General features: G+C 26.6%; 1 protein-coding gene across 1 annotated transcript in view; it reads left to right on the forward strand.

Moving 5' to 3' along the window:
* Positions 1-1,627: 1,627 nt before the first annotated feature.
* LOC107442499 (fatty-acid amide hydrolase 2-B) overlaps positions 1,628-13,373 on the forward strand; it is a 49,820-nt gene continuing 38,074 nt past the window's right edge. The window contains exon 1 of the mRNA XM_043051242.3: positions 1,628-2,176. Within this exon, the coding sequence (XP_042907176.1) occupies positions 1,988-2,176 (189 nt within the window). The 5' untranslated portion in view covers positions 1,628-1,987. The remainder of the gene's footprint in view (positions 2,177-13,373) is intronic.

Consider the following 13,373-nt stretch of genomic DNA (forward strand, 5'->3'; position numbering starts at 1 on the left):
TACATATAAATTAAAAATATATTTCAAACCATTTTATAAAACGAGTAACAAGTTAGAAAAGAAAGTATATATATGTATATCACAGAATATCTATATAATATAGAATACGAGTCTTTCTATATTAAATCATGAGCTTAAAATAGATTTCTCTTTTTAATTTTAAGACGTAGAAATTCTTCTTTCACAAAAAATCCCAAAAATTCCCTAACGTCTGCATGGCGTCGTGTTTTGGAACATATCGAAATCGCTAAAGTTTACCATTTGAATGACGTTTGATTATATGGATATTCTTGCAACCAATTTCCTTTCAGAATCCCTGGTTAAATACATGGAGCCATCGAAAATGCATGGCTTTTTCATATTTTCATGGCTGGATAAATCTGTGCCAAATCCTAACATTCCTGCTATAGGAAACCATCATTGTCATCGATAGAAAAATCCAACGTAAACTGTTAAATAAACTTAAAATGAATTAAGAAGATCCCTATTTAATATCTAAACTTTGTAAGCATTTTATTAACCATCTATTTATCATCTATCTATTATATGATCCATCTATCTATAATATAATCTGTCTATCTATCTATAATATAATCTATCTATCTATAAATGAATACATAAAGCCCAAAAAGAAGTAAAAAATAAAAAAAAAGTTCTGTTCTGTTCTTACGTGATATTTTTACTTAATGCGTTCTATTTTATTTGTTGTAAATTTTGAGTGCTCCTCACACTATTGTATTGATAAATTTTGCTTTGGTTATATTGATACAGTATTAGAAAGCACTCTTTTTTGCGGATATAATCAAGTGAGCTGATGAGGAAATTATATCTTTTCACTATTTTATTTTCCGGTTTTTTAATATAGATATATTATACATTATACAGTGAAACTTCCAGGAAAGACCACTTCTGTATAGAGACCTCTTCCATTTACGACCACTTTTGGGAGGCATAACATTTTTTTCATGAACTTAGTGTTCAAGAAAACCTTTAGAAGTGACCATCAAAAACCTCTCCTATTGACCGGGCAAATCTCTTTACCAAATGTGAAAAAGGCAACATACGGAAACACGAAAAAATATCAAAAGAAGAAATATTATTGCATCATATTTGACTTAGTCGTTCAAATTTTGAAAAATAGGTACAAATATTTTCGTGTTTAGTTCTATTGTATTTATCAACAATGTTTTTTTATATTCATCGAAAAGTGATGTTGATGAAATGATATTATGATTTATCTTGAAAATGACATTTAACAAAAAATTTTAAACTCCATTTTGCTCGCAATTACTTTTCGTAGATGAAACTGTTATCAATAAAGTTGTTTGCCTTTTTCTCTTTAATATTCAACGACATGGAACAGCTTCACGTCGAGCAAACCGAAACTAACTTTAAGGTCACGTGATCGATTGTCATTTATGAATCTTCAAACCTATTGCCGGAGGCCATCCTATTAGAAGTATTGAGTAAATACTACAAAGCTTTCACTTTTCTCTTTATTTTTTCTTTCGCATCCAATCTTGCGTAGCCAAAGAAATCGTTACAATTTTCTCTCCTATCTCTCCTCCCGTGAGAGAAAAACGAATCGTGTTTCTGTGCTAAGCGGAAGGCAAAATTTTCGGAAACAGATCCTCGTCTTCACTTTCAAATGCGATGCGGAATTACCATCTTTCCTCCCATAAATTAGCAGACGATTATTTTTTAATAATTTTATATTGAATTATTAAACTCTCTTATGAGTCTTCAAATTAAAATCAAATATGAATTGTTACAAGAAGCTCTGCTATCAAAAAAAATTTGCATTTTCTGTTTAAGAGCAGACGATTTTTATCTTAGTTTTTTTACTGTGCTATAGACTTGAAATTTAATTATTATTTCAACTTCTATAAATCGTTTGCACTTATTATCTGTTATTATTTCAACATTATCGTCTGCTTTAATTATCATCAATTTGCAAGTTCCATTACATCTTGTTAGTGGATGGGATATGGCTGTGTTGGTACGAAACAAATTTGCGGCATATGCAATTCGATTTTTTAGAAGAATTATTGAACTGATATCAAGATTTTTTCTGATTCTAAAACATTGTGGTCGTAGAAAAAAGCTAGCGGATATAACAGATCCAGTACTATTGGAATCAGCAACGAGTTTAGCTAATAAAATTCGGACAGGAGAAGTAAGTAATTTTAATATTATTTTTAGTTTTCATTTCTTAAATAAATCCGATTCAAGCTTATGCATATTATTTACTTAGAGTTAAAGAAATTTTAAAGTAACTTATGATATTTTTATTCCTCTTGTTTGCTACATTTGTTTCTAGTTGAGTTTATTGTGACCTTCGTATTATCGATTACAATTAATAATGTATTCGATTTAGATCAAGCTATTTAAATTAAATTTTAAAATGTGACTTATTTTTAAATTTTATTTTAATAGCAGTTAAAAAAAACTTATAAAAGTTGCATTATATTATGAAATATCAATCATTAATGTGTATAACAAGCTTCCTCTTGTTTCTTTTAACAAAACAGGACATAATTTCCAAAATAATTAATTTTTACATTACGCATAAAATTATACATATTTGAAGAATAAAAAACTTTCATTAAATGTCTAAACTATTTGACTTGTTTAAAGATTTTAGAATGTAGTTTTTTATTAAGCAAAAATTTATACTATACAAAATTATGCAACATTCACAAAAATAATCCACATTATACACTTAATTTCAAAAAAACTAAATTCTGTCACAGTGTTCTAAAAATCAGTGCATAAAAGTTTGTACAGACAACTTATTAACTCACATTTATGCTTGAATACAAACGAAAATAAATGATTAGGAACTTTTGTTTGTTTTTAGTAATAAGAATATTCTTTAAAAATGTTGCATTTTTCAGACTGAATATTGTGTAACCATACAGTATCATTTTCTTTTAGTAAATAATAATCGTAAATAGTTAGTAGTATTAGTAAATAATCTTTGTAAATAATGGTTTTATAAATGTTAAGACTTCACGTTCAATTTTTCTGAATTTTTAAATTTTATATTTTAAATGATACCGTTCTCTGATAAAATGAGGAGTTATAAAATAAAAGTAATTAGAAAATTTCTATAAAATTGTTGATTTTTCATAAATCGCATATAGTATAGTTATGCTTAAATTTTTTTAGAAAACTAAATTTTTTTCTGATTTCATTCGTTTATTTTGTATTGTACTTAAAATTGAACTGTACTTGTAAAGATAAATAATTCCATTACAAGGAAATAAATATCAAAAGTAACAATTATCTTGCTTTTCCAGAAATGTACCAAAGACATCAAATAAAGAAACTTTTTTTAATTTTATGACCATTTTATGAACAATAAAATGCTGAAAATGAAAAATTAAAATCAGTCACCATTCATTTTCAATCTTATTTAAATTCAATTAAATTTATTATAATTAAGTAAATTATTTTATTGCAATTTACTTAAATTTTTAAAATGATGTATATAAGACTGTGCTGAAATATAGGTTTATAATATTATCGCAATTCCGCTCTCGAAATCAAAGTAGTACATTATGCTAAATATGATATTTTAAAGTTTTAAAATACGCAATACATTGATATTAATTGTTCGTTTTTTGGTTTTTAATCTTTTTGGTAACAAAGCCTTAGTAAGAAAAAGTTTTCTAATTATTTTGCCAAGTTTAATATTTTTATAAACATTTCTACATAACAAATATATTCTGTTTAATCCATGTTGATAAACTATCCTTACTTGTTTTCCTTGAACTTTTCTACCAATATCTAAATTGGAGATATGCTTTAAAACATAATATTTCGAACCACATTGACTTGAAATTTCAGCTTATGTTCAGAAAAAGCTTTCAATATTTCAATATGAACAAATTTATAATATTTTTATACGTACAATATTCATTACAGATTAATCGTCTTGGACTGAAAAAGTTTTATTTTAGAAATAATTATAAGACTCTGTAAAAGAACATCTTTTTACTGTCGCATTAATAAGTCTAAAAAATCAGCAAAATTCCAATAAAGGATTTTGGTAACAGACATTTTGAAGCATTGGGTTCGCAACTAAGTTTCCGCCATTTTTATTTTTAATTTTTTAGAAATTTAATGTGTAGAAGCGTTTGATTTAGTCTGTCATTTCTCTGTCTGTCATTTTGACTGTCTGATTTAGTCTGTCATTTTGACTCGAATGTTTGTGCTAAAGTAGATTTGATCCTCTTCTTCAAACTAAACTACTGAATTACTAGAACAGGGTGCATTTTTGAAGTCAAAATTTCCATTCTAAACTTTGTGTTCCGAATTTTCAGTTACGCCGCCGTCTTCTTACACAGCTGATATATCACGAGCAGCTTTTGCGTCTTTAGAAATTTGAATAAAAGCAAAAAGAAGGACGACTCGAAATTTCTCATTTTTCTCATTTTAGTACTTCATTTTAATAATTTGAAAATTCACATTAAAAAGAAAACAAAATATAGATTTAGACAAAAACAAAAAAAATCCTGTAACGAATTATTCAAAACACATATTACATGTCAAAACAAGTTCTGACATGTGGAATGCTTTAATTTAAAAAGAGCGTGGGATCTTTGATTTAAACCCAATATTTTCTAATTTCGGAGCATTAATTTTATTGACATCAGTTTTCTCTGACATTGGCAATGAAACTGTTTGATTAATTTTGACATTGAAATCGATAATAAATGAGTATTAAAGAGTAAATCTTCTCATTTAACAATCACATAAGAATCGTTAATTATGCTTCGAGTAAGAATGCTACAATTTTTCCCAGGAGTATTTGTTCTGCTTGGAATCACTTTCAAAAACATTACACCTCATTTAATGATAAACAAAATAATAAAAGATACATTCTAAATGATTTTCACCAAAAAATATGAAACATACCATACTTTTTTCCGATCTTTGATTTAGAATATTAAATTGTTTTCTAATTACTAAATTATTTAATAGTTGCTTAATATATATATATATATATATATATATATATATATATATATATATATATATATATATATATATATATATATATATATATATATATATATATATATATGAAATCTAATAAATTGGATTTAGTAGAACGAAATTGTATTGGAAAACAATCAACAATTAAGTAATTTAATCCCAGAATACTATATTACTAACAACAGTGAAATATTTTATTATATACTAGAATGCAATAGTAAAAAGGAAATATTTTATTCATATACTATTAAAGAATTGCCAAATAGCCAAAATTAGTTTTATTCATATGCTAGCAAATTACTTTTTATAGAATTTTTTTCTTGGTTTTCTAAATAGTAAAAACTAACGTATTTTATTTTAAAAAATATGTCCCTACATTATTAAAATATAATTAAACTTTTTAGCTGTAATATATGAGATTAGTAAGAAAAAAAAGGTTCAGGATTTAGGTTTCACTGTGAATATTCATTTGTAAAATTTAGATTAATGCAATTAAAGAATGAAGTATTTTATACTTTTTGATCATTTGTTAATCGATACAATTATTGCATATCCAAAAGTCAATTAAGAAATGTCATAAAAGTGTTACTCTGAAAAAGATAAAAGAATAAGTTTTATTTAAAATTCAGAATTTTGCTGAATTCGTTATAACCGTAATTTCTCACGGAATTTTCATAGATACTTTCTTTTATCGATAGACGAATAAAAGCCGAATTAACAAAAACATAATTTAAATTAGTTTTAGTTTGAATTATGAAATTGAAAATTTTCGGAAAGTTGATATTCTTGTTTAAATATAAGATTATTTTTTAAAAACAAATATGATTAATTCCGAAAAATCCTACTTAAACAAAATAATTAATAATCGTATTAAAAATAATTAATATAGAAAATAATTAATGGAGAAAATAATTAATAGAAAAAATAATGAATAATTATTAATAATCCATTGTTTTTCATAATTAAATTTACTAAATGTTTTGGCTAATAAAAGTTAAAAATTAACTTTTCCGTATAGAAAAACATAGATAAATGTGAACTAGTTTTACACATTTAATTTAAATTGCAGACTTTCTTAAACTTAAAAGATCTATTTCGAAATAATCAAATTCATGACATTAATGTCGATTGCAACAATGAATTTTATTATTATATGTAATATAATTAGAATATTTTATAGAAATTAATTGAGGTAAAAGTTTAATTAATTTAAAGTTTAATTAATAACTTTCGCTTTGCTCCCTTTCCCTGCTCATTCACTATCAAAAAGGGAAATAAAATCTTAAAAATTCAATTCACATAACCATCAACTATTGAGAAAAAGTTAGTTGTACTTAGATGAAAAATGATACAGTACTGGTAACTAACATTATAATTAAAATAAGTCACGAATATTTTTATTTTTTATACAAATCTCAATACATTAATAAAAAATCATAGCACTAAAATTGAATTTTAGAAAACTCGTTTATTATATAAAATTATCTCTCAACTTAAAAGTATTCTTCAAAGTTCTTTTTTCGCTGAGGAAATTAAAAAGTTTCAGTCAAAGTTCACTCAACTCGAATTAAAACCTTTGAATTTTAATTATAGGACTTAAGAATAATATATGTTAATTAATCAAGATTAATAGTTGTAATATTTTATCTTACTTAAAAAAACTGACTAAATTTTTAAAAGAAAAAATAAACTCAATATTTTGAAAAAAATTGCCTACTTATTGTGATTTTCCAACCTAATTGAAAACTATTAAAAAGAGTAAATAATTAATTTAATAATTTTTAATTAGGAATAAATTTTGATACGCATTGCACATTTATAACAATTGGTAATTATATATTTTACAATAATTGCATAATTTTTGAGCCCAAAAAAACAGCGTCGGAAAAACTTTTGAAATATTAAATAGATCTCAAATGCTTTTCATTATCACAAAATTAAGGGCTTCACATTAATACTTTGCTTATTTTCAAATTAGCATAAAGAACGCTTGCTCTATACTTATTTTGAAATTCTAAAGCGGACTCTAGTGTTCCATAGATATGCAAAACTTAGTTTAAGAGTCATGAGAAACTATTACAAACTGGCAATAGTTATTAAAAAAGCATATTATTTACTATAAGCTGTTATTCATGTGACTACAGGGCCTTCGAAGACTATACCTTAATAGATATACCGCAATTAATTAAATGATGGAATGCCAAAAGCATGTTATTTTAAATGAAAGTTTTTAGTCATTATCCTTCATTTTCCGTCTAGATAACTGTTTCCGTCTGTTTAAATCAGTCGAAACTATAGTATGTACGATTGTTGATTGCATAAATATATAAATGCTGATTGCTTAAATATAAAAATAACGATCAATTATGCATTGAAGTAACAATTATATAACAATATCATAGTTTCCGCTTACACCTTTATGTTACTTTATTTTCCGATCTTTTATTTCTTTCTTCCTCTTATATCTAAAACAGTGTTTCTAAGTAAATCGTATATCTAATATAAAGTTCTTTTAATGATCAATTATGTATGTTACGAACGCAAAAGAAACCACATTATACACTCAAGTATTCATCATTACAGTTTATTATCCCAAACTTTTTTAACTCATAATCCATAGCATAACTTTATCTGTGCATAAATTTTAATGAACTCAAAATAGTCACGATAATGTAGTGAGTTGAAATTCTAGCGTTTTAAACAATAGAAAAGTAATAGACCATAAACTCATTCACAAATGGCTTGTTTTAAATACTGTACTGAACTTTTGTTTTAGTTCGATTGATATGAACCGCCTTTACTGTTTAGACTTCGGTTAAAAAGAAAGAGAAATTGTAGTGGGAAAAAAATGCTCGTTATGGAAGTTTCCATATGATGTTATTGTATGAAGGAAAAGAATTCATAACTTCCATGTTTAATCCAAACTTGTTTTACATTTTGCATTAACTTAACTTAACATTTTGCATTAACCCATGCTACATATGGAACGATTTCTAGTTCAAAAAGTGCTTATTATTAAAGTCTTACTATAGCAAAGTTTTTGAAATCTGATACAACACTTTTCGAAATTTATTGTATATTTATGCTTTGAACATGTTTGCGATAAATATTAATAAACGTTATATTTCATATAAAATAAGACTTAACCTCTCTTTCATCATTACAAAATTTAGTAGTTTTAATCAAGCATCTCACTCAGCACTCAGTTTTGTACGAAGCATCTCACAATGCTTCGTTGTTTTAAACGTCTCATTAATGACTCTAAATAATTTATCATAAATATGTTCATGCCATCCCTTTTATAAATCAATTCCAGAAAGCCAGGAATAGTGTAATTGGGTATAATATAGCCTACGTCACAGATTGTGTTGTTCCTACTAAATTTAACCCATGAACGGCATTTTCTGCGAGCCTAACTTCAAGCCACAAATAAACAAACGAAGTGTTCGATCGTTTAAATAGCTGCTCGCCAGATTTTATTGCATTATAAAGAAAAGTTATTGAAACTAAATACAACTAAATAAACAACAACAACTAAAACAAATAACAACAACTACTAATAACAATAACTAAATAAACAACAACTAAATTCCATTCGTTTAGCATTGCGTCAATGTTGTTCCTACTAAATCGAAGTAGTTGTGTTTTTTTCATATTATACCCAATTATTTGGTTTCAGTAAAATATGAATCTTTGAAATTTTAACTCTCCTTCAAGGTGAGCATCACTCTTTTTTCTAAAGGGTGGAACTGAACTATGACATTCTTCACAACGGAAGATTCCGGAAGTGTTGCTCATTTAACGTAACTCGTTGAGCACTTGTGGACCTGAATCACGGAGGTGAGAAACATTACGTACACTGCCATGCTCATAGCGTGAGCCACATTAACACATCAAGCACAGAAAGACATCAATGCCTCCAGCGGGATTCGAATAAGTCACCATTGACTTCTTAGTCAGGTACTCTAACTGCTCAGCCACTTGGCTGACTGTTGAGGATTACTTGACTGTCATAAGGAGGAAAGGTCATCATTGACTGCCATAAGGGTCATCGGGGGAAGTTAACAATGCGATTTAGACAAGTAGGACATTGCTTCTTGTGAATTTTTTTACACCGAATTGAATGCGACAAAACTATGTTTGATAAAGCAAATAGTATTAAAGTCATAATAAATTTATGTGTAAGTAACATAGATAAAAAAATTAAGTGTTTTTGCAAATAGCAGTTAATTTCATACGCTTTGTTTCAATCGCAGACGATATCGCGTAAGAGACACAAAAACAATGCATCACAACTAAATAGCAATGTTATTTTCTAAAGATACGTAAGAAAAAAATACCTTGGACTAAATAGCAAGTTTAAGTTTAGCCATCGTTTGGCTTTAATTTTAACCTCAAACTTTGATTCCAGAACTTACAAACCACAATTAATTACTTCAATAACCTCTGATCTTGAAATCTTCTAAAAAGATATTATCTTTAAAATATAAAAAAATTTATTTTTTAGTAAATATGAAGGATTACAATTTAAATTTTCAAAATTTAAATAGATGTGGACATTTCTTTTTCCAAAATTTGAAAAACAGTAGGAAATATAATACTGAATTACTGAAAATGGTTAAAAGACGGGATACTTAAAAAATGTTCTCTTAAAGGTTATGCTAAAAACGTATCTTAGACGACCTACAGCGTTCCCAGTAAAGCCCATAAATTTATTTAAAAATTTAAACTAACAAGCAGCAGTTAAAAACCTTTACCTAGTTCTTTTTTTTAAAAAAATTATCATTTTTTCAGATACATGAAAATTGGTTGTTACTACATCATGAATTTCACCTACTCTATTTAATCAATACTTAATTTTTGTTTCTGGTAGTTATAAGTAAAATTTAATTTTACTAGTAAATTATTCAAGTACACAGCATTTTATTTTACTTAAAATATTTTAGTTAGATTTTATAAAAGCCGTAGGTTTTGGATGAGTCATTATTTTTGAACGTTAAATAGGTTCAATTTTTCCAAGTATCGAGATATTTAAGAGTTAGCGTTTGAATAAATTTAAAAATAAAACGATTCGTCAATTTGAGTGTTATATTTAATATGAGTTGATTAAAATTTAAAATTTAATAATGATTAACAATTTTTTCAGCTCCAAATGAACTTATTCCATTTTCAATAACATTTAATATGAAATAAAAACAAGAGGAAAGTTACGTCCATATTTTTTTACACATTGGATTTGCCGTAATGAATTTTTTAATGTAAAAAATATAATTAAATGTAAGCATGTAAATACACGAATGATTATATTAATAATAACAATTAATTATTCATTTTAAATAGGAGTATGTAAGTCAGTAAACTTATCATAATACTTTACTTCTCTCATTTTAGGTCTTGACTTTTTACACAGGGGCAATTGAGCTCATTTAGTTCATGTTTTTAATATATTTGCTATGATAACAACTACACTGCTCAAAAATATTAGGAGAGCACATGGCTCCCCTAATTGTTTTGAGCAGTGTATAATGCTACCAAAATACATTAAATATACACTGCTCAAAAAAATTAGGGGAGCACATGGCTCCCCTAATTTTTTTGAGCAGTGTATGTTATTTAAATAGTACGAGCACTGTAGTTTATCGGTATAGGAAACGAACCAAACAGCCGGATTTGGGAAAATATACTAAACAAAACTCGGTAAATTACTCCCAGCTATGAACTGGCGTGAAAAATTTTGGCTAACTCTCAATATCCATGCTCGTATTGGAGGAGCTTATTCTCAGACAGTGTTGCTAAACGAGAAATTATTTATAAAGCATAAATTTGAGAAAGCAAATAGATAGTTTTTTTGTTATTATAAGAAATTAATTCCAGTTTAATAAAAAAAAGTGTTATTGCGATAATATTTTTAGCTAAAATTCTCTCAAGTACTTGAACAACAAATCATGCTCCATTGAATGTATGAATATAAATATAAAAAAGGCGATATTTATATCTTACTTAAGTAACTATATTTAAAAAAAAATTCCCAAAAAATAACTAAAAATAACCCCTATTATTTTAAAATTCTAAACTAAAGGGATTAATAATACACATTTATCGATATAATATTGATTAATTGTGGCTATTGACGTTTGCTGCGGCCTCCAATTTTTTGTCGGGATGTTGATACTTTAAAATGATTCATTTTAAATAATACTCAATTCTATTACGGCTGCTCACCATAATTTTTTCAGCCCTAAAAATTTAATGGTGTCTGACCTTTTACGTTGGCTTTTGACTATTGGTGTACTTTTATATTTTTTCTCAAATTCCTCAGCGATACGATTTTTTTTATTCAGTGTTGGATTTAGTTTTGATTTTTGCATTAAGCAGACTAAAGGTTGACTTCTGGTGCAATGTCTAGTTTAAATACTTTCTTCGTTTTTTGATAAGTAAAAATATTAATTTTTTCTCTTTGAAATGAAAGATATATATTCAGTGTTCAAAAACTCAATATTAATTATATTTCTTCTTCTCATTGGCACTATAGCCCAGGATGGGCCTTGGCCTTCTCAAGACATTCTTCCCTTAGCCAAGGTTCTCCAGTTAATTATCTTTAAAATTTGTAGGTCCTTTTCAAGGCAGTCTAAAAATCTTAGGTTTGGTCGTCCTCTTTTTCTTGTACCCGTTGTCTTGTACCGTATTAATTATATTTAGTTACACTCAATGTATCCTATGTTTTAAAAAAATAACCCTTACGCTACTGTCCTGAAGAAAAGTCGAATCTCCTAATTTTTTCTGATTTATTTTCGAAGAAACTTTTTAAAAAATAACAAAGAAGTTTACTTAAGTATCACTCATTGAAATTTCATATACATAAAGATTTTAAGGTTAATGAATTATGTTAAACCTTTTTGTTGTTGTTGTTGTTATTTTTGTACTAGTTAAAAAGTTATAACTTAATCAAACGATTTCTTTTTCTAAATATTATTTGAATTTTGGCTTGTTGACTAGCAAATATCATAATCGGCTTACTTGTTTACTAAACTTGTTTAGTAAACAAGTTCGTTTTTTTCTACGAAGGTTTCTTGAAAAAAACATTTTGAATGTTGGTAGTTTCGGTAATCAGCTACGAAATGCTTCATAACCTAAAAATTACTATTGTGAAATAGTTTTTATTCTAAGAATTGTTTAATGCCAGATTTTAATTGAAAAATTAAAAAATAAGAAAAATATTTTGAGATATTAGAGATATAATTTGAAAATAAGAAAACTAAGCAGTAAACTATTTCGAAGCATTTTCACTATCCTACTCTGCTTTTTTCCCCAAATCATGCATTTTTGCATTGAAGAAAATATCCCCAAATCATGCATTTTTGCATTGAAGAAAATAAATGGCAAAAACATTGTGTTCATTACTTTTGTATCCCGCTGTTATTTAAATTTCATTTACTTAACTTGTTGGTATTTTAATTGCAAAACAAGGTCAATTAGTGAAAAAGATATTGCTCTCTAAAGTTTCAACACTAATCAACATTATCTTTTGGTTTTTCAGTATAAATATTTTGATTACTAAAACTTAAAATTATTATTTTTATTTTAATAACAAATTATTCATTAAAGTATTAAAACGTTCTTAAAAATTTTAGTGACAACTGCAAAGCATATTAGCAATTCAAAAATTAACAAATTTTTGTTTGCTTTTAGAGTTGCAACCTAATGTAAACTTGTAAAACATTCAATGAAAAGAAAAATTCTAAAACTAAATAACATCAACACTTACGAAAAAAAACCGCTCTCTTCAATATACTAAATGACTTATTTGATCATTGCTATTAAACAAGTCCGTTTTTTTCTTTCGTTTTAAAATTCAAGCAGTTCAGTTATTTGCATGCTGATTATTATAAAAGAATACGGAAACATTGAAATAAGAAGAAAAAAAGCATTTTTATATAAGGTTGAATTGTTGACAAGGAATTGATGATGTCTATTAAATGAACAGGACTAAAACGTCAAACATTATTTCTGCTTCGGTAGTTATGATATGTTTAGTAGAGCATATAACTACTGTTGTGACAATTTTTTCTATCAAAACAGTAACGCAATTAAAATGTTTTTAAAATATTTATTCAACATTGGCGCGAACGACGACTTCAATGGTGATGACGAAGAATGTGAGTAAGTAATTGAGCCCTCTCCCCTTTCGCCGAAAACTGTTTTGATATTGTTATCTACACACATTAATTTTGATAAATTACGTAGTAAAAAAACACTTTCTCATGTTACCTTCAAACAATGGAAAATCTAACTCCATTAAATCCTGTTGTTCCTGTTTTTCAGTGGCGCCATCTATGGCCAGGAATTCGACTTCGAGAGAAAGAAACATC

The sequence above is a fragment of the Parasteatoda tepidariorum genome, chromosome 5 (assembly GCF_982258835.1).
Source record: "Parasteatoda tepidariorum strain Cologne lab strain chromosome 5, Ptep-v5.0, whole genome shotgun sequence".
NCBI lineage: Eukaryota > Metazoa > Arthropoda > Arachnida > Araneae > Theridiidae > Parasteatoda > Parasteatoda tepidariorum.